The sequence below is a fragment of the Ictidomys tridecemlineatus genome, chromosome X, assembly GCF_052094955.1.
Source record: "Ictidomys tridecemlineatus isolate mIctTri1 chromosome X, mIctTri1.hap1, whole genome shotgun sequence".
NCBI classification, from domain to species: Eukaryota; Metazoa; Chordata; class Mammalia; order Rodentia; family Sciuridae; genus Ictidomys; species Ictidomys tridecemlineatus.
This window is the reverse complement of record NC_135493.1, coordinates 38,936,472-38,959,523: the sequence shown is the minus strand read 5'-3', so window position 1 is coordinate 38,959,523 and position 23,052 is coordinate 38,936,472. Positions and strand designations below refer to the sequence as shown.

Sequence of the window (23,052 nt, the reverse complement as noted above, 5' to 3'; positions counted from 1 at the left end):
CAAGACCTACATATAATGACCAAAAACAAACAAACAAACAAACAAAAAATAGCAGTTGGTAGACAATTGCTTTATACTGAAATCCAGTGTTCAATATAACCACCATGCATATAAACCTTAAAATCTGCCTTTTAGAACTTTTGTCTTAAATATGAACAACAGTCATGGTCACCAGATATCCAAAGAAAACAACATAAAATATAAAGATTAAAAGAAAGAAACATGAACAATTAGGAACTGAGAAAAAACAAAGAGAGAAGAAGAAAACTCCAAAGACACTATAATGCTTATCTACAGTGCAATAAGAGAAAATATACTTGTCCCTCTGTGTCCACATGTTCAACAAACTGCAGAACAAAATTATTTGGAAATAAAACTGCATCTATTCTGAACCTGTACAGATTTTTTTGCCATTATTCCCAGAACAATACAGTATAATAATTATTTACATAGCTTTTACATTGTATTAGGTATTATAAGTCATCTAGAGATGAGTTAAAGATTATGGTAAAACATGCATAGGTTATGTGCAAATACACCATTTTCTGTAAAGGATTTAAGCATCCTTGGATTTTGGTATATGCAGGGGTTCCTAGAAGAAATGCCCCACAAATACCAAGGGACAAGTGTACTATATTTATGAAACAAAAGCAGGGACCATTAAAATAGAATGGACTCTTGGAAATTAAAAATATGATAGCTAAATATTTTACATGTTAAAAGATTTAGAGCACAAAGTTGGGAAGCTCAGGAAGAAAAATTAAAACTAAAGAAATGAACCATATACGAGAAATAATAAGACAATTAAAAGAACAACCCACAAAATCTTACATCTAACTAATACTATTTCCAGAAAAAAACAAAGTATTATTGAAGAAATTATCAAATAAATAATATAAGAACATTTCCCTGTTAAAATGAGCTTGTAGATCAAAAGGCCCCACCAAATGCATAGCATAATATGTATCAAAGACTCAGACAACATCGTGATATCTCATAGCATCAGAAAAAGAAGAGAAAACCTTAGAAGCTTCTGGGGAGATAGAGAGGAATGAAAACATGTTGCACTAAAGGATCAGAAATAAGAATCACATTGATGTTCTCAGTACCAATATTGGAAACTAGAAGCCATGTCTCCAAAGCACTGAGGGAAAATGATTTTTTTTACCTAGATTTGTATACTCGGCCAAACTATCAATCAAAATAAAGATAGAATAATGACTTTTCAGACATGCAAAATCTCAAAAATTTACCTCCTATGTACCTTTCTCAGAAGCTATTACAGGATGTGCTCTACAAAACTGACAGGAAAAAAAAAAGAAATGGGACCCATGAGCCTCATGAAATAGAGGATCTAGCACAAAAGAAAAAGAAATGGAATTTCTAGGATGATGAAAATGGAAATCCCACCATAATAGTTGTTCATCCAACTTATGGAGAATAATCTTAGATTGAACTAGAACTGTAGAGAGCATCAATGAAAACAAATCAAATTGATAAAGGATTTAACAGATTTTACCATGTAAAAAATTGTTTTGAGGGGATTTTACCACCTTATCAGAAAGTGTGGGCAGACTTAGAAATTCCAATTAGTGTAAGTAAATTTTTAACTTTAGTTTAAAAATAAAAAGTTATATGTGACATGAATTATAACCCATAGAATGTTACATGGATTCCACACTGAATAATATTTAGATAGTAGATACTATGTAAAAAATAGTAGCTGGGCACAGTGGCATACACCTCAGATCACAGCCACTTGGTTGGCTGAGACAAGAAGATTGCAAATTGAAAGCCAGCCTCAGCAATTTAGCAAGGCCCCAGGCAATGAGTGACACCCTGTCTCAAAAAAAATAAAAAAATAAAAAAATGGCTGGGGATGTGGCTCAGTAGTTAAGCACACCTTTGTTCAATCCTCAAAAACAACAACAACAACAAAATAAATAAATAAATAATAAAAACCTAAACATGAGACAGGTCTGGTGCTACACACTTGTTATCCCAACAACTCAGATGCTGAGGCAGTATGCCAAATTCAAGGCCAGCCTACATGGGCTCCGTGGCTCATACCCTTAATCCCAGGCGCTTGGGAGGCTGAAGCAAGAGCACTGCAAGTTTAAAGCCACCTTCAGTAAAAGCAAGGCACTAGGCAACTCACTGAGACCCTGTCTCTAAGGAAAATGCAAAATAGGGCTGGGGATGTGGCTCAGTGGTCCAGTGCCCCTGAGCTCAATCCCCAGTACCAAAAAAAGGGGGGGGGCAGGGGTTGAGGGTGTAGCTCAGTTGTAGAGGGCCTCTGAGTTTGATTTCCAGTACCACAAAACACACAAATACACACACACACACACACACACTTTGAATTTAACTAAATTGTAACATAATCATATTTAGGGTTTGAGGGAAAGTAAGGAAGTAAAAAAGGACTAAGGATTCCTCCCCCTGCCCACTTTGCTAGAAATACAACGAATGTTCAAAGTTGACTAATCAAGGGATACTAGTAGTGGTATAGTATTTAGAAACATACATGTAAAACCCAGAATAAAGAGAGAAAAGATATGAAATTTGTTACTTTTGATGAAGGATAGGAGGGAGACCTAAGAACCATTTTGTTTTTGACATAAGCCTTTCAGCATTTCTTGACTTTTAAAACTATGTGTATGTATCCATGCATCCCTTTGATAATTTGTTTGGTTTTTTTTAACCTCTTAAAGAATCAAAGATATAAATTAAGAGAGGTTGCAAACCACTGCTATGGGCAATGTAACCTATATAGAGAAATTTCTATTACAATGAAAGTTTATGGGCAAGAGCATAATACATTCATCTTCTTAATGCATTTGCTTATTCATTTATTGTCTCACTAGAATTTAAGCTTCATATGGGCAGGGATGTGAAAGTAAATGTTTAATATGGTTTTATGACAGGAAAAATGCTCCTATTTGTAGCATTTACCAAATTTTGTAATGCAAATATTCCTACCATGCCTGATTTTAAGCTACCAAGGTGATGTCACTGAATGGAGCTGATAAAACATGCACTCAGTTGACTTTTATGAACGGAATCCAATTGCCTGCTAACAGAAACCTTGTCTGTCTTCTTAACTATTGTCTCTGGAGTTCAGCATAGTGCTTAGTGCATGGTTCAATAGTTGTTTACCTGTTTCCTCAATAGGAGGAAAAAACAGCAGTTCAGGGATCAGCAAACATTGGATGACATAATTTTACCTGAGAAAATACCATTTAAAATTCTGAAAGCAAAATAATTTTGAAATTTAGAAGTATCAAAAGACCCTCTACTAGTAATCAAAAACTTAAAAGAGTATAGAAAGCTGAAATCAGAGTATAACTTAGATGCTGGGTCATGATCCACCAGCAAGGTCTTCCTTGCCTCAAAGGCAAAAAAGTGAAAAAGAAGGTAGCTGTGAGCCAGACATTCTGCTAGTCATTTTATACATTTTACTTCATTTAATTGTCACAATAATTCTAGGAGATACAGCACCCCGACTTACAGATAGGGGAATGGAAAAATAAAAAACTCCAAGGAATTTGTCCAAGCTGGTAAGACTGAGAGTTGGGATTTATTTTTTATTTTTTAAATATTTTACTTATAGATAAAAAATGTACATGTTAATGAGGTACCATGTGATGTTTGACACATGTATACATTGTATAATGTTTGTATCCATTTCTATCTCCTCAATCATTATCATTTCTTAATGGGAAAAACATTCAAAATCCTTTCCTTTAGCTTTTTTGAAATATGCAACACATTTTCATTTTCTGTAGTTCACCCTACAAGTTCAATAGCACACCAGAACTTCTTCCATACTCCTATCTAACTGTAACTTAGCATCATTGATTAACCTTTCCCCTGGAGCTGCGATTTAAACCCAAATTTGCCTAACTCCTTATCATATGCTTTTTCTCCTATACCAGCTGCCTTCAAAAATACCTTTGAGCAGAATAATTAAGAAAAATGGGGGGTTTGTTTATCAGAGACATGAAGATAATTGTCTCACTTTCCATCATTCTTTGGTTATGAAGGTCTAGCCTAGACACCTGCAAAGTGGGGGTAGAATGCATTCGATCTGGCTTTTTAAAAATAAGCTCTGGATTCTTTGTTGCAGCTCTATTTCCTTGTCTAAAGCAGAGTGCAGGCTGCCTAGCAACCAAGCTAATGGCGTCTTTTTTTTTTTTTGCCTTAATTACCTTATGTTCCACAAGCTCAAAGGGATTGAATCAAATATCAAGAGTACAAGGTCTGACTTTTTTATATCAATATATCTGTTCATACACATGTACAATACACACACACACACACACACACACACACACACACACACACACACACACTCACCATCTTCTTCCCTGCATCTTATGATTAAAGTAGAAAGATGACTTAGACTGTATTTATGTGATGCTTTATCGTTGGGATGGGATATAAATACAATGCCATACAACTGATTGTGCTTGCCTATAAATACAATGCCATACAACTGGTTTGACCAACCATCCTTAGCAATATGAGGGATTATTGTAACTGCTGTAAGCAGTTGTTTTCTATTCTATATGAAAAAAGATAGACTTATTATAGACATATCAGTAGTAATAAAGTTCAAAGCCAGCACAATTAATATCACTGCCAGTCACATTTCTTATGAGAACGAGAATCAGGAATGTCTTTGATATCAAGGTAGGAAGAAACATGTACACCTGTTTCATCTGAATTACTTATTGGGGGGGCAGGGAGAAATAGGAGGCCACTAGATAAAGAAAGGGTGGATAAAAAGGAGAACATCTTGGAGAATGTGAATATTTGACCCAATCCTCTGACTACCTAATAGCCTTCTCCTTGCTAACAGCATCTTAATTTTGTTCGCACTTTTCTGGAAGTTATAGGATTAACCACATTGGTCTCATTCCTCTTTCCAGATTATTGGTTTAGGACTGGATATGGGACACAATCTGGGAGAAGTCTGTTTGAGGAACTTCTGGGAACAATTTACTCACTCTTGAACAGAAACACATGAGTCCATTTTCACCTCTGGACATTTCTACCTGTACTTAATGTCTGGAACTGTGGCAGCCATCTTGTGACCATAAAAAGTGGCTCATAAGGGCTATCTAGCATGCTATAGCTTGTAAAGTGTAAAGATGAAAAGAACCTAGTTCTCTGATGACATCATTAAGCTACTGAATTAACCAACCATGGAATAGTTCCTGTTTTGAAAGAGAAATGTTTTTTTAGGCCAATTTGTGTTGAACTGCCTATTACTTACAGCCAGAATTAATACTAAAGAATGCTAGCACATACTTGAACTTTTGAACTTCTTTATATGGCATTCTAAATGGTTCTGAAGATGCCTGTTGTCTACATCTGACCTCCAACATATAGAAACCTGCATATGTATTCTAATCTAAGTGGTGTCTTTGCCTCCCCAATATTCTCTCATTTTCCTGGTCTTCTTTGTACTCATTCTCATTGTTTTTGTCTTTGCTCTTCTTTCTTTTCTCTGCTTTCTTCCCCTCCATACTCCTTTTTCTTCCTCTATGCCCTATGTGACTGTGATTTAAATCTTAAGTATGTCTATATAGACATGCATGTAAATGTATAAATAGTATTTCTTATATATTAGAAAGGAGGACTTCTTGCCCATTTCAAATGATTCATTTAATATAAAGATAGCTCTGCCAGCAAAACACTCCTTGCCTCTCCTCACCTACTTATTCTTTTCTTCCTACAAAGGAGGAGTGACTTAATCTGATGTGTTAGTTTTGAAGACCTATATTTGGGTACCTCTTCCCTTCCCATCTTCTTTGTCTTGTGTGTGGGCTCATGCTCTGCTATGTTCCTCCAGATTGTATATTTTACAAAAGGCCTGCCCTTGTGGAGCAGGATTCTAGTGGCCCAGCAAGCCTAGTGACTAGTTGAAGTCTGCTTAATCCTAATGTTCAGTATTCAGAAGCTCAAATGCCTACAGAAATAGTCCACATCCTCCAAATATTAGCATTATCAACACTAAAGTTTATGGGTTTTTTTCTATATAAGCTCTTTAGTCTGGTTGCTGAACTGGTTCAAAATTCCAGTCACAAATAAAAATTCTATTTTATTAGGTCCCCTTGAACAGCATTTGTATATGTTAAAGTTTTATTTTTCTGTTCTTAAATATATTTTGTTTATTCTTCATTGACTGTGCTATCATTGTGGGTTGCTTGAAATATTTCCAAGAATGTATGTTTGTTCTTCAAGTGTTTCTACAAACAAAAGGTGTTTTAATTTGTGTGTGATTGCCTGCTGTTGATTGGGTTTCCTATTGATTGGAAAAGATGGTTACTTTCCAGATTTTTTAAGTTCTCAACTCATAATAACTGTGAGTCTGCGCTTACTTGATCTTATTCCAGCATATAATGAATTTCACCCCTAATACTGCTGCTTCTGTATAGGCTTCATGGAAGGTCTTTCCTTGGGACTCCACTGAAATGGTCAATACAGCATCATATGCTTTGGGTTGTTCCTGAGGACCTGGTAGGGGATGTGCTTATAAGGTAAACTGTAGAGCAGAGTATCATAAGAAACAAAGGCAAAAGTTCCATAGAACATTTTCAGATCATTAGTCCATTCCAAGAAGTGTGTTGGGGTCTCTCCCCCAATCAAGGTGGAATGCATACACATTATGATTACTGAAACCAACAAAGCAAAGAGGTTAAGATAGCAATATGTTAGTGAAATATAGTGCCAAAACACTATAAACTGGAGAAATAAATAAATGAATAAATGTGTTCTAACCAAATTGTAAATTATTTCTTTCTTATGTTTATGGGTAAGAAATTGAGGTCTGAAATTTGGGTATATACCCAGGGACTCTGTTTTGGGTAATGGAGCAAGAGCTTAACACTCATAGGAACAATTACTGGTAAAATAAATGTGAGATACCATAACAAAGAGGCTTTAGGGTTGGGAGGGATAGTTTCATATCATAACACCAAGTAATAGCTGTATAACCTTTGGTACATTACTTAACTTTTCTCTGCATTATCTGTGAATAGATAGAGGTAACAGTATGTACTTCATGGAGAGGTAGTGATGATTGAAGATGATTCATATAATGGGTTTAGTACATAGTACTCAATAAATAGCAACTACACTCATACCTAAGAATAAGAAGACTAGAAGGAGAGGATCTCATAATCACTATTGCTTTTGTTGTTGTTGTTGAGGGTTTTTATTTGTTTTTTAATTAATTAATTTATTTTAATTAGGACAATATGACAGCAGAATGCATTTTGAATCATTGTACACAATTTTAGCACAACTTTTCATTTCTCTGATTGTACATGATGTAGTGTCTCACCATATGTGCAGTCATACATGTACCTAAGGTAATGATGTCCATCTCATTCTACCATCTTTCCTGCCCCCATGCACTCTCCCTACCTTCCCTCCCCTTGCTTTTCTTTGTTCACCTCCTACAAACATGTACTCGAGTACATTTTGGCCACCTGTTCTCACCCTTATCAAGACCATTATAGACATTGAATGGCACTAACACACGTTCATCTATAAATGCTACTAATATTATGAGTGATGTGCTCAACCTTTTAAATCGAACTTCCCTGTAATTGGAATTACTTTGCACTCAGTTTAATTCTTCCTAGACTTATGAAACTATGTTGTTTGGCAAGGCTATGCTAGAATAGAGTGGATTAGAGGGGGCCACGGTTGAAGAATGGCAGCTAGATCATGAGACTGAAAGTCTTATATCCAATTTCGTCCTTGGCATGCTAAATGAGTTTAGTTTAAGCCCACTTGTGCTTCAGTGCCCACATCTTTAAAATGTAGATTCCAATGCATTTCACAGGTACATTGAGTAGTTTAATTAGATAATGCCTGGCAAGTATTCTGAGCTCCTTGAAGGAAGGCAGAAGTCTTATTGCCACTGGTAAATATTAATTATACACACTTACAGGGAACCTTTAATCTCAGGAACTAAGTGTGCTTAACTATGTTCAATGACTGGTCTTTGGCATTTATATATTACTTCATCTATTTAAAAAAAGCTTCTTTACACTTGTTAAATACTCCCAGAAAATTTGCCTCTCATACTACAGATGATATACTTCATTTTTAAAAAATGTAACTAGTAAATTATGAAGATGATTTAGACAAAACACACAAAAAACACAGTATAACTTGAATTCTCAAATGACCACTAGCTCCTTCTAAATAAATACCCTAAGTTTCCACAAGTATTTTAATGTTCAGACCTTCCTTACAATTCTCTAAAGATATCTTTGGCGCTACTTCATGAGCCACAGGAGGTATTCAGCCTCAGTTTTTCATAATCACACATTGCAAAATGGGAAGATGTAGTGCCATAGAGGTTTGAAAAGGTAAAGAGTTGGATTTAGAAAGAAAAAGTAGAACTGAAGACATCACCCTCTATATTTGGCTACACCATTAAACATGAATCTGTTTGGTCAAGTTAGTTTAGTCACAAATCTATTGAAGGGAAAAAATTAGCTAAGTTGTGTGCTTCAGTTAGTTGGCCAGCTCATTCAACAGTATTCTTGGCAGTTAAGTAAGTATGCTAATATCTTTCTTCTAGAAAGCCAGAAATTAAATGACCTGATCAAGGTTACCCAATACAATTCCATTTAATTTCCTTAAGGGATATTAAAATTACTTTGCTGCATAGAAAATGTTAAATAGAACTAAGTGCTTTGTGCTGGTTGAAATACAGCAAATACTTAAGCAGATGTAGTGGGTGCTATTATGATGTACCATCCAGATACACACTTCAGAACTGAAGCACTCATCCCCCTAGCTGCTGGGAATGTTAGCAACTAATATCTCACTGAGAACTGCCCTCAGGAAGGAGAACCACCTTTCTCAAGGTCACATCTCTTCAGTTGTGTGCTAATGCTACCTTGGGCTGATTCACAAGGGTCTGTAGTTAAATTATTAGGGATTCTATAAGCCAGTTAACATAATATTGGTAGCCTGAAATTGGCCATGGTGGGAGTGATCACAGTGAAAATCATCAAACACTAACACATCAGGGCTTCCCCACACCACAACCCCCAGAGATGGTTATTAAGTATTATCACAACATGTGCCTTTCTCTGGGCTATCCTGCACCTAATAACTGGGAAGGGAGGATGGGAGATATTTCCATAATCACTATTGCTGTTTTTGTTGTTGTTGAGGGTTTTTGTTTGTTTTTTAATTAATTTATTTATTTAAATTAGGTCTATATGACAGCAGAATGCATTTTGATTCATTGTACACAATTGTAGCACAACTTTTCATTTCTCTGGTTGTGCATGATGTAGCATCACACCATATGTGCAGTCATATATATGTACCTAAGGTAATGATGTCCATCTCATTCCACCATCATGGAACTAGAAATGCCCAGACTCCTCAACTCAGTTCTGGACAACACTGAAGGGTCATCCTCCATTTAGGTCAGAATGAGGGCTTCATTGTGACTGTATGGAAGTTCAGTTCTCTCTGCCCAATCCAATTCTCCCTCACAGTTGTTATCCTCAAAAGCATTCACCCAATAATCTTCCTTCATTACTCAAAACTCCATCATCAGACTGTTTTCCAGGGAAACTGACTTGTAATGCTGAATTAGACCCTCACCATACCCTGAGCTGACTTCTATCATGGTTCTTAAAGATTTATCAGCCTTTTTAATTTATATCAGTTTCTACTATGAAACTATGAGCTTCTTGGGGTCAAAAGACATTTTTAAAACTTTTCATATCCTGTTACATATTATGCACACATTGAATGTTGTTTAAATGAATATTTAAATACTAAAGATTCTTCAGGAGGAGAGGTGTGAACTTGTATGATTTGTACAGGTCTCTTGAGAAGTGAGATATGGGCATATTTGGATTGTTAAGATGGAGGAAGTAATAACTTGTTGGGCAATTAGAGACCAAACTTGTCTTTAATGCCTAGTGTCATTAATTTATCCAAGACTCTACTCCCTCAACCTGAATACTTCTCTATTTTTCTTTCCTTGGCTCACATTATTAACATTTCAGATAAAGGCATTTATCTGAATCTTATGTAAAATTTATCCATATTTTTATAATTAGAAATGCTCTCTGAGACCATCTAGTCCAATCTGTTCCCTTCACATTTTAGATGAAGAAATGGAAGCCTCAAGAGGGAATGATCACAGGCTTCTTGATTTTTTTTTAACATGGAAAGTCCTTGCCATTGAACACAATTAAAGTAGAAATCATAAATACTGAATTCAAACAACAGCATCTTAATTTAATAGATTGAGTGCTTTGTGAACAGGGATTTATAGATGCATCTGTTCTACAAGATGGTTTTACTAAATAGCTTTATTATCTCAAAATTACATTCATTAAAATGGTGTTTGACCCATAAGTTGTTGTCAGGAAAGGATTAGTATGCAGAAACCTTAAAATCTAGACAAGACTTGGGTCAACAGCTGGTCAACAAATAATACTAACTCATAATTTTCCATCCTAATTGTTAACAGTCAAGCCACTCTATAGCCAAAACATGGACCAGGAAATGCACACTCCTTAGATCACATCTTACCAGGATATAGTAACACTTTCTCTGGGCTACCTGAGTCCCACTCAAGCTGTCTGGCAGCTATGTGTTTATACTGTGGGGCTGACTATGGCTGGCTATGTAGGATCCTCTCTCACCTGCAATGCTACCAGCAGAAAAAGTCATAAAACTCCAAGAAAAGCCAATTCCCAAGTCACTCTTTTTATCTTCCTCTATTGAAATATTCTATCCATTATTTCTCTGAGATAGAGGACCCGATGTTTCTCAAAAGGCAAGCTTGCTTCATGTCTCATGGATTACTGGCATGGAGGTCTCCACAGAGGAAACTCAGCCTCATCTTGCACCTTGTTGAGATGAAAATAGTTCCACTAACTAATGCTGAAGAAGTCCTTAGGAATGATATTCACACTTGTGAGCCCTCAGCATTGACCCCAATGCAAAGAAACCCCCATTATACAGTCTTCATTCTTCATATGAATCCTTCTGTGATATTTCCTGACATTAATTTCAATCTATTTTAACAGTTGCTGAGGAACAGGGAGAGCAGATCAGAGGAGGAGGGACTTATGCAGATTTATCTTAAGTCTCTCATTTCCCTATCTGACCATATTGTGAATGAAAGAGGTTCAAAGTCTCTTCCTCTCCACCTTTTTTTTCCATCCACTTTAAAAAATGGCTGAATAAGAAGAGGGTGGGAGGCTCTGGAATCTGAATGTTTCCCAGCACTATCCCCCAAGAGTGATTCGGTACAGGTGGCCTCATTTCCCAATGTGACTCAGTACACTTTAAGAACACTACACTAAGCGAGGTGCAGCTTTCCCCATCACTTGACAAGACCTCACATGTATTCTGCCTTAATTCCTGAGGCCACCATTTAACTGCCACCAGTGTTGAACTGATCCAAATAGCTCAGCATGATGGAAGACATATATACATTCATTGAGTAGTCTATCTGCATCGGACCATGGTTATATTCTTTTTCATGACTGATTAAACTAGTATTGCAACTGAATTTATTGCTTTAACATTGCTTCCCAGCTTGAGACAAGTTTATAATATTTCTCCCCTTTTTGCAACATATGTCTTCTCCAGCTTTTCCTAAACTGCTATATATTGGTAAGCCTCTGAAATGCAGGAAGCCTAGATGTTTAGATATTTCCCCTTATCCTGGGTCTTTAATAATTTGATCATTACTGATAGTGGATCCATTCATAAAAGCAAGTTGTCCTTTTACCATTTATATTTGCTTATATTAATCTACAAAAGATACCAAACCAAGTTTCCTATTAACACTAAGGCCTTTGGCCTTGTATTATGAATATCACTATTATTATTACTATTACTGACACTAGAGTAAAACAGTACTGGCACCTGGTACCCTTTGAGGCACTTAAAAGAATTTCATTGGTAGACCCAAAAGTTAAGATAGGAAAATAGAAGGGATACATTATATGTCATATACAGAACTCAGCATCACAAGTGAGTATGCTTTAGAAGCATACCTCAAGTGGACAGGAGGCAGTAGAGCATGTGTCTTTCATTAAACCAGTTCTCAAAGTGTGGTCCCTGAATTATCAGCATCAATATCACTTTGGAACTTGCTAGAAATGAAAATTCTCAAACTTCACCTCACCCTTCCTGAATCAGAACCTGTGGGAGACACTCTGAAATCTATGCTGTAGTCCTCCAGGGATTCTGGTGCACACTTATATTTGAGAATATGTGCTTTAGACCAACCTGAATGCATATTTCCCATACACTAGCTCTGTGACATTGGCAAGTTGGCCTCAGAAGTCTTATCCATAAAGTTGGTAAACAATAATTGGCTTTCCTTTACAGGGGCATTGCAAGAATTAAATGAAATGCTTCATATAAAGCCTTTGCAAAATGACTAGCACATAATAAACCGTCAATAAATATTAGCTATCATCACTGTTGTTTTGTTGTTATTTTATTGTTTTATGCACAAGAGTCTTTGACAGATGGAAAGAAGCTAGCCAGGTTCTTGGCAATAAAGATAGCAATAAGGTTTCTAATTTTGGAAGAACAAGAGATGGCAGTTCTATGTCATATTGTAAGGAAGTGTTCTCAATTTGGAAGGATTTAAAGGGAGCTCAAAATGGTCCAACAGCTGGGTAAGCTCAAATTGAAAGGATTTCACAATCAGCCAAGCATAGGGATGGTAGGCAAGAAGGTGAGGAGAAAGCAGGAGGGCTTGAAATAGCCAATTGAAAAGTTCTCTAAAGAGCTAAAGGTAGGGTCTCCTGCTACCTTTGTAGAAATGAGAAAAAGAACCCCTCCTGGGTGAATGCAATCCCACAGGTGTTCTGCTTGGTGAGTGAATGCTCTTTTGTGCCATCAGACAAAAACCTCCAGCAGGGCTCATGGTTTGAGGAGCAGAGAATGGACTGGATTTGGGCCCTCATGCCCACTCAGCTAAGTTCTCTTGTAAAGGACACAACCTATATAATCCCACTTTGTATCCCTGACTACAAATTGAGGTTTTTGTCTTTGATCAATATCTCTTTTATTTGACTTTGTTAAAAATAAAGATAATTGCAATCACTCCCATGGCTTACGGGAAATAAGTTGAGACTCTGAAAGAGGCTGAATTCCCCTTCTCTTAGACTTTACCCCATTCTTTGATGTTAATAATGCCTATTCCTCTCTACTTGTTCTTGTGAGACTCACAAGTGTTGTAAAACTTGAGAGAAAATTCCTATCTCCTGTATAATTTTGAGAGATAAATAATGAAATGGTCTATGTGCCAAGCATTATAAGCTGTAGAGTGTTGTTTGCATGTAGTGTCATGGTTGCTTTAATTGTCTCTATGGAAACATGTCGTTTCCCTTTCTAAGTGCCTAAAACTATTATTATTGTTACTATTACTTTACAATTAAGATTATCATTGCCTTGGTACTGTGTAAACATGATTTAGGCCTGTTTCTGAGAAAGAACGTCCTCTAACCCCAATAAGGTGCCAGCTATATTTCCTAACCGCTAATATTATAAGAAACAGAAGTGGCATACCAGCTAGTAATAGCCCACTACTCTCTCCCCTCCTTCCCCATCACCACTGACCTGCTGCCTACTTCTATTATCCTAGATATTTCCAAGCCCCTCCAAATGAAAAGGCCCCTTTCCACTGAATTTTGTATGCCACAAAGAGTCCTTCTCTGAAGGTTAACTTGGAGGTCCACAGTATTAAGAAGTTGCCTCATAGCCAGCAAAATATGGAAGAAAGTAGATCCTACCTTTCTTGGCCTATCTCAGCTGAGGTCACACAAAAATCCCAGTGTTGTTTTTTTTTGTTTGTTTGTTTTTTTTGTTCTTGTTTGAGATAGATAACAGCCAGGGATACTTGGCAGCTTCTGTCCCACTAGTTGAGAAGAGATGGAAAATTCACTAGAGATTTGGGCTGGTGTGGGCTATACTTGGTGTGTTGTCATGTTCCTCACTGTGATGTTGGCCTGATCCATACTCACTGGCTGTTTCTCACTTGATTTCCAGTTTTCTAATAGGTCTACAAATGTGCCCTAAATTTTAGGCCACCTGACTAGAGCTGTAATACTCTATTTTTGTTCATTCTCTGGATCCTGCATCCATGCTCCCAGTGGCCTACAATGCTAAGGTGTATTTTACTCTAACACTTCTCTTCCACAACTCCCACTACCACATCTCACCCACCAGTTGGCATGCCCTCAGATACCAACACCCAGCTGTACCAGTTGTGGGTATCATATACTCCCCTTTGAACACTGAACTTTGTGCTGCCTGAGGTCACCCCATACTCAGTCCGCAACCCAAATGACAACTCAGTTTCTCTTTCCCCACCCCTACTCATATTCTGACTCAAGTCACTGAGGTCCCCCATATGCCTCATCTGAATCTGCCTGTTTTGTCAGAAACCAGAGGAAAAACATCCTAAGTGCAGAACTTGATCTTTTCTCCCTTTTATCACACTTTCTGATTTCTTCCTCCATGTTCTGTTGTTCTTACTACTCAGAGTCTTTCTTTTCTCCATAATCATTTTTCTAGGTTTTTTTCCTCTTAATCTCCAGATTTCCATTCCTTAGTGGGCTGATCCAAACTGTTACAAAGAAAAAAATCTGTGAAACAAAGTCATATTAAGACAAAAATGACTGGCCACTTCAAGTAAGGAACATCCATTTGCATTTTCATTAACGAATTAATTAAAACGGTGGTTCTGGACTCTGAATACACTTTAGAAACACCCGGGAAGCTGTTTAAAAGGCCTTTTCTGGGGCCCCACCACAGACCAATTTAATCAGAATCTCTAGAGGTGGCACTCTGGCAACAGTCATTTTGGAAAGTCCACACAATTCTAGCATGCAGTCAGAGTGAGAACCCTTGACCTAAAGGAATGGATCTCTAATGGTAGGGCAATAATATATACATTTGCTTCCTCCCTCCCTCCCTCAAAGGGGTTGTGGGTGGTGAGCACTCAATCCTAATTCCTCTCAGTCTGACAGCCTAAAGAGCCTCAGGGCCTGGATTTATTTAACATTTCATGGTAGAGGCCAAAATGTCATTTCAAAGTATACTATTTAGAATGGGTGGGATGTGAAACACTCATGGAATGTAAACTTGCAAGAGACACTGGGCTTCATGAAGCTTTGTAACATATTATAAAGTTACGATACTAAATATGTTAGCCTATTTCTGGCATGATTCCTCTCTGGAAATGGTTTTATATCTTTAAAAATAATTCTGCACTCTGCATTGGAAATATCAAGCTCTATTATGAAGTAATCAGAGCCACACTGATTGCTTAATATTATAGGATCTTGTAGAGGGGAGCTGGAAGCAGACTACTGTAGTTCCTAGAACTAAAATCTCTTGCCCTCATCCTCTCATAATGATCATAATTAAGGTCCTATACTGGAGACACTTGAAACTTAAAATGGGCTTCTGGTTATAAGCCAGCCCTAAGCTGGACCATACTCTATCTAACAAGCCTATTGTTATGTTGAGGAAATGACTGGGACCAGGACTAATCCTAGAAGTAATCAGTTTGACAAGGAGTTTCTGAGCTATCCTTCCTAAAGTGGTGGAATGGCTGCAATGGGTGAATGAACAGTGTTCCCACAAATCACTGTCGCTTCCAGAAAAAGTAAAGTGGAGACTAAAAAAAAACTAGAATAGAAAAAGATCAAAATCAAGTGTCACAAGGGCTTGTGGTAAGTGTAAGTAAAAGAGGTCTGACTCCAGAGGACCAGGAAGCCTCCCCACCCTCAAATTCTACTCAATTTGCCTTGGTGACTGTAGCTTCGATGGGTCAAGTTCTTTGCCTCACAATGTGCCATTGTTTCTGCAAGAATTATCTTTTTTATAGTCCATGAAAAACATTTTATTAGTTCTTTTTAGTTATACCTAACATTAGGATTCATTTTGACATAATTATAAAAGCATGGAATATAATTTGCTCTAATTCCCTACCCAGTATTTTCAAGAATCATCTTTGAACATTAAACTTTCCATGTAAGGGAAAACATGTTAATATTTTGGCAGTCTTCTCAATTTTATATGCTTTCATTTATAACTTAGATGCTTCTGTATCAATTAGCTGTATGCTGCAGGGAGACAAGCCCGTTTGGGGGGATAGGGAATCATAGGAAGTGTGGAGAAAGACAGGATCTGAGTGAGATGTGATAACACAAGGGCACTGGGTACCTAGGAAGGAAAATGCCTAGAAGGGACTCAAAGAAAAATCTCCCCTGAGTTAAAGTAGACCAAAATGAAGCCATAAGAACATCTTCTTTTGGATACTCTAAAACTACCAGGGTTCTAAGGACAGAGGGAATGTGTGGCTACAGGACTCTTGATACCATTCTTGTCCACCCAGGTGCTGAGAGCAGGCAATGACCCCCAAGGCATTTGAGTCGGAGTTATTTGTACCTCTATTAAATCTATCAGATAGGTTTTGTGGAAACAGGAGACTTGGGGTCTAAGTGTGAGTGAAAGAGGGCAAACATGTAAAGAACTAGGGAAGAATGTGCTAGCCTATGGTGTAAGGGCAGAAAACCTTGTGGAGGTTTTGATATCTTTTACTGAAACCACGTTTAAACCTCAGTTGAGAGAAAGCACTCACTGTGAATTCTGTCTGCCTGGAGAATCCACTGAAGAGCTTTTTGAATGCTTCGGTTGTCTTGTCCTGTGGTCAGGACGACCCCTACAGGTGGGCTGTGGCTCCGAGGAGCACTTGCGACTTGATTACTGTGTGCAACTAAATGTCTTCATCTGAGGAAATTACTCCAGCATGAGCCCACTGGAAATATTTCATGACAGTTAAAAGCACCCAGATGGGAGAAGGGAGTGTCCAAGAAAAGGCCAGGTAGCTCTTTATATTGTCTAGTTCATGATTCACACAAGCCCAAGAGAAAATCCCTTTGTCCCAGCTGTTTCCCAGGAGCCACGCTCCTTCCCAGTAGCCAGGGTTGGCAGGGCCAATAAATCCTGAGGCCATCTGGTGGTAGGAAATGAAACTGGAGAGGGCCCTTGAAGTCTGGCAGTCTTCATCGAGAGTCACATATTCAAAAGAGTAACCAGGGTCTAATGATGGGTCCTGGTTGATTCGCTTAATTGCTAATTGAACAGCAACCTCAGGCAGGGCCTTTGAGAACAAGGGATCTCAAGCACAAGGGCCCACCACTACTACCTCTACAGAGAATGCCCACACCTGCTGCAGGAGAGACATATGGGCCAGGAGGCACAAGCACCACTTGAGCTTAAAAGATGCAAGGCCATGGTTTCTTGACAGTGCTGGGAACTGCAAACCAAAGCATAAGGAAAATAAATGGCCAGGGTCCCAGGAATATATCCTTCCTGATTCCAGCAAGCTAATGACAAAATAACAGAGGGTATTTTGAGATGGACAGTGGTGCTTCCAATGCCTGTCATTCAGACAAAAATGTTGTAACTTATATGATTTCTGAAACTTCCGGAAATATCAACTATAAAAGAATGGCAGTGTCCCAAATTGAAAGATCCTGTCCCCCATTCCAACCAAAAATCCTCCTCTTCCTGTATTCCTTATCTCATCCATTGTTCACCCAAGTGTTTCCATCACAAATTCTTGGAATTACCAAAACTCCTTCTCCTATACCTCACCTTAAATCCATCATCAAGTCCTGTTGATTCAACTAAAGTAATATCTGTCTACCTGGCAATGTGTTTTGATGATAACCTGGATTAATATATAACAAGTGCTTATAAAAAAGCCTGGCACTTCATTAGCACTATATTGGTCATATTATTGTCATCACTGCAGTTTTATATATGTCCATTTCTCCCCCAAATACCTTCCTGGAGAGAGAGGAGTATAAACAGATAATGGTGATACAGAGTAGAATGTGGTTGAGACAGTGCACATAAAAGAAGACAAGGAGGATTACCTAAACCCAGATTAGAAGGAAAGAGAGGAGGGAAGAGAAGGGAGGCCTCTCTAGATTGAGTACTGAAAAATCAAGTTAGCTAAGAGGCTTTCAGGCAAGAGGAACAATATACAGAAACACTCAGAGGTTCAAATATGTTTATGGTGTTATATTCTCAGAATTCCAAAGCATTTGTTCTATTTGGGTCTGTGATATCAGCCAAGGCAATGGTCAGATCACTAAAAGTCCCTTATGCCATGATTCAACCCTGTAGACAATGGTTTTAAGTAAAGAAATGGTATTATCATATTTCCGTTTTAAAGGTTCACTCTAGCAGCAGTATGGAGAATGGGTTCGAAGGGGGTAAGATAACAGGGGCAGGGAGACCAATTTGGAGGTGATATAGTAATCCACATGAGAAATGATGCTAGACCAAGAGAGTAGTAGTGAAGACTTAGAGGAATGAAGATGAATTCCTCCAAGATTAAAAATATCAAGGACAAGGGGCTAGGGCTGTAGCTCAGAGGTAGAACACTTGCCTGGCATGTGTGAGGCACTGGGTTAAATCCTCACTACAGCATATAAATAGATAAACAAAGTAAAGGTTTTATGTACATCTACAACTAAAAAAAAAATTTAAAAATCAAGGACAAAACTGTGAGAACCCACAACACTTAGGATCAGTTAGAGAGAAAAGAGGTCATAATGAAAACTTAAAAGCCCAGAAAAGCAGCAAAATCCAGAAGATAATGGTAGTTTCCAGTGCAAGGAAGATGAAACTCTGAGGATGGAAAGTGTTTATGAACATCAAATTCTGCCAAGAAGTCAAGTAAGCTAAAGATAGAAAGGTATCCATTGGATTTGGACCCAGAGAGTAAGGATGCAAGTTGACAGGCCACGATGAATACAAAATACATGGGAATTAATGAAGTAGAGTCAGCAAACATACAGAACTCTTTCAGGATGACATATGCAAAGTCTCTGGCCTTTGTCTTTCCCCACAACCCATCTCCCTCATTCTTTCTTCATGCTATAGTAATTATCACGTAGTTCTTCAGACATGTGTTCCATCAGCTGTCAAGCCTAGGATTCAGAAAATGCCACTCACTCTTCCTGGAATCCCCTCTTCCTTCTTCCCATTCTCCCCTTTCAGGTTCTCCTGATGAACTCTGCCTTTCAGATCATACTGAAGTGTTCCTGCTTTGTGAAGTTTTAGTTAACATCCCCAGATCGAGTTCATTGTATTTCCATCAGTGCCTCATACTTGTACCCATTAGAGAGGTATCAGTCTAATTATAAACTGTCTCTATTTTTGATCTGTGTTGCAGCAAGAATACAGAACTGTCTGACATCTCTATACTTGCAGGACCTCATAGTTCTAACCATATGGAATGAAGGACAATGACAGCAACTATCAATGGAGAACAGAGCCCACTAAACACTGCAAGTTCCTAGAGAGTCCATTTACAGCCATAATGCCTAGCAAGTGCCCAGCACCTAGTAGGCATCAGATAAATGTTTGTGAAATGAATTAATAACACATCCAAGTTGATCCAAGATCAGGAATAACCTCAGTAGACATAATAAGAAAAATTAATTGCTTGGGAGAGATGTTAATGAGGAAAAGTCTTAGTAAATTCTTAATTCTAATCACATATCAAAATAATGACATGACCCTCTTCAGTGACAATCAGCACTGGTATGCGCTGGTCAAGTTCACTTGGTTATGTATTGCTAGCAACAGTTCTGCCTGTACTACCCATTTAATTGTTACCTCGACTCTCATCCCTAATTTTGTGAGAAACCCTGACTACTCAAGACACAAATCTGGGACACACCTGTGAACCTTTTATTATTATTATTACTATTATTATTATTATTTGCCATACTATGGATTGAGCCCAGGGATGCTTCACCACTGAGCTCCATCCCCAGTTCTTTTGACTTTTTATTTTGAGGCAGGGTCTTACTAAGGTGCTGAGGCTGGCTTCAAACTTGCCATCCTCCTGCCTCAGTCTCCTAAATCACTGGTATAACAGGCATGTACCTCTACATCCAGCTTACATTTGATAAATCTTAAAGACCCACCATAATGCTATGCCCAACTTCATACACAGGTGAAGTCGAGTTTAAATAATGGTCAAGAAAGACTTGAGGAAGGAGCTATCACAAACTAGCATGAGCCAGAGGCTGAGTGGTGTGTAAGATGCAAGGGAGGAACTTCAACTATGCTTTGGAGGTAGTAGAACAGCAGTTCTGAGATGGTTATGTGCGTAATACCTCAAATTTATTCCTAGAACCCCAAAGATAATATAGTCCAACCTCTTCCCCTCTTCCAATAGATCTATTTGGTGTGCTATGTTGAAGCACAATGAAGTATAAGTTGTAGATTACAAGCCAGGCTCTATTCAAGAGCCACATGCTTCTCTTCCCACCTTCCTCCAGCCCCAGTCTTTTCTGTGTCTTGGCAAAATTTGGGAGCCAGGGTACTCTAGAAGCAACTGCTCCTCTGGAGTAGCATTGAAGGGTCCCCTGTTTATGGTCTGTATTATAATAAGGATACTGAACTGTATGTCCCTGTCCTTATAGGCTCTCACTCTTTCAACCACTAGGAGGGAGCAAAAAGGAAGGCAACTCTATATAGGGAGTTGAACCCTATTCACAGCAATAAAGCAAGGGAGTTGCAATGGTTTGGATGTGGCTTGGGCCTGCCAAAACTTATGTGGAAGGGTGATCTCCAATGTAATGGCAAGAGGCAGTGAGACCTTCAAGGGGTGATTAGGCTGATAAAAGGGATTAGGGTTTTTGTTGTTGTTATTGTTGTTGTTTTGTTTTTAGCGAGTGAGTTCTCACTATCACAGGAATGGATTAGATATCAAAAGAGTGTGTTCTTACAAAGTGAGCCTGACACCTCTCCTCAGTCTCTTGCCATGTGGCCTCTCTTTCACATGCACTCACTCATTACTCTTTCATGCATGCCTGCCATGCTATGCCATCTACCATGTTATAATGGAGTATGAGGACCTCACCAGATATAACTGCCTGATTTGGAACTTCCCTGTCTCCAGAACAGCAATCTAAATTAGCCTCTTCCTTCATAAAGTATCCAGCATCAGTTACTTTGTTATAGCAACACAAAATGGACTAAGAAGATAATTGACTGCCTCTTCTCCCCCAATACACCAGTCTGACAGGTTCTTCCCCAGAATTTGTACATTTAAGTTAGAAATTAGCATATGGAATAACAAAGATAAAATTTACTGAGTTCTTGCTAAGGGTCAAACTCTGGGCTACATTCTTTTCATGTATAATCTTAATTTAAAAACAAAAAAAACCCTCATCACAGAACATAGAGGTAGGCATAATCATCATTTAAAATTTTTTTTCTTATTAGAGCTTTATGGTTATATATAGTAGTGGCATTCTTTTATAGATGAGGAATCCAATACTCAGAGAGAGTAAGTAACTTGCCTAAGGCACAGCATTTTAGAAGGGGAATTTGCACACCAGTTGATGGAGCACTGTACTATGCTTGCAGACAGCCCCTATTCTATAAAGTCATTGAGCTACCAGTATAATGCCTTCTATGCCACTCAAATCGAGTTTCAATGACTCACTTGTGATCTTAAAAATATTCCTTAGTCCCTCATGAAAATTAAATTAGATAAAGAAGGGGAGGGACAGAATAAATTAGAAAGAGCCATCAGAAATTCAATATTCAACTAGAAGAAATCTGCCACTGGTGTTTAAGCCCAGATCTGGGATGGCACACTTGCCCATGACTCAAGGCCTAATGTTTGCATATCTTGGGATTGGGGCCACTAGTTACACTGCGTTCTATGTAAAGCCAATGCTTGTCTTTAAGAATGGAAGTCTGGGGAGTATATCCTTTAGAATAATAGCTTCAATTCTCAATTTCTTCATCTGCAAAATAGGGGTAGATTTAATTTCATTCTTGTGAGATAAAGAGCTAAAGAAGTTAGAATGATAATGGCAATGATAAGCATGTAATTATCTTTCAATAAATACAACTGTAAAAGAGGAGTATACTGGGGCTGGGCTTGGTGGCACATGCCTTTAATCCCTGCAGCTTGGGAGGCTGAGGTAGGAGGATCACGAGTTCAAAGCCAGCCTCAGCAAAAGTGAGGCACTTAGCAACTGAGACTCTGTCTCTTAATAAAATACAAAATTGGGCTGGGGATGTGGCTTAGTGGTCAAATGCCCCTGAGTTCAATCCCTGTTGCTCCCACACCCAAAATAAATAAGTATGCTGGGAATCAGAAGACTAGGGTCCAGGATCCACCTCTACCACTGACCCATCATTTGACATTAGACAAATTGTTCCCCTCCTCTATGTCTCTCTTTTGTTCCCTCTAAAATGGACTATAGGACCTGCCATGTCTATGTCTTCTCTGACATACATTAATCCTGGGATTCTGTACTTCTCCAGGCAGTTACTTTCCCAAACCTCTGCAATTGTTAAGCTGCATTCTGAGTTTATCACCTTCCCTTTGGTGCTCCAATAAGTTTCTTACTAGAGTTGGATATCCCCACATGGTTTCTACTTACTTCTATGTGGAAAATCCAGTTCCTGATTGGTTTGGGCCTAAAATCCTCTATCATGTACCTATGATGTGAAGGCCCCTCTTTCGTTCTATGCTACAGTTATGCTAGGACTGTAACTACAAAAAAAAAAGGGTGGGGAGTATAGAGACCTGGCCAAGAAGTCTCATCAGGAAAAGCAATCAAGTATATTAGGGGGGAGAAAACAATAATCTATGCTTGATTGTAAGTCCTCCACTTACATTTGTTCATTTTTGTATCTCCAGTGCCTTGTATGATGCATGACACATAGTAAATATTCAACAAATATTTGTTGAATAAACAATGAAGAGGAGATATGTAGCACAAATGAAATGTTTTATATTACTATGTTTTTGAAAAGGCTCTATTTAAAGCCTTGATCAGGATCCATCTTTGGCAAAATTATCCAATAGGCAAAGTTTGCCTTCAAATTTCTAGCCCAGCTCTCTTTGTCCCCCCATTAATGGGGACAAAAACAATTCTGAGGGCTGGGGATGTGGCTCAAGCA

The 23,052-nt window shown here is 38.2% G+C and overlaps 1 protein-coding gene across 1 annotated transcript in view; it reads right to left on the bottom strand.

The window, feature by feature from the left end:
* The window catches only part of Gucy2f (guanylate cyclase 2F, retinal), an 89,130-nt gene extending 69,384 nt beyond the window's left edge, over window positions 1–19,746 (bottom strand). Inside the window, 6 exon segments of the mRNA XM_078033927.1 lie at window positions 6,387–6,422; window positions 6,425–6,501; window positions 6,504–6,680; window positions 16,679–16,801; window positions 16,804–17,356; window positions 19,735–19,746. Coding sequence (XP_077890053.1) covers window positions 6,387–6,422; window positions 6,425–6,501; window positions 6,504–6,680; window positions 16,679–16,801; window positions 16,804–17,356; window positions 19,735–19,746 — 978 coding nt within the window.
* Between the last annotated feature and the right edge of the window lie 3,306 nt (window positions 19,747–23,052).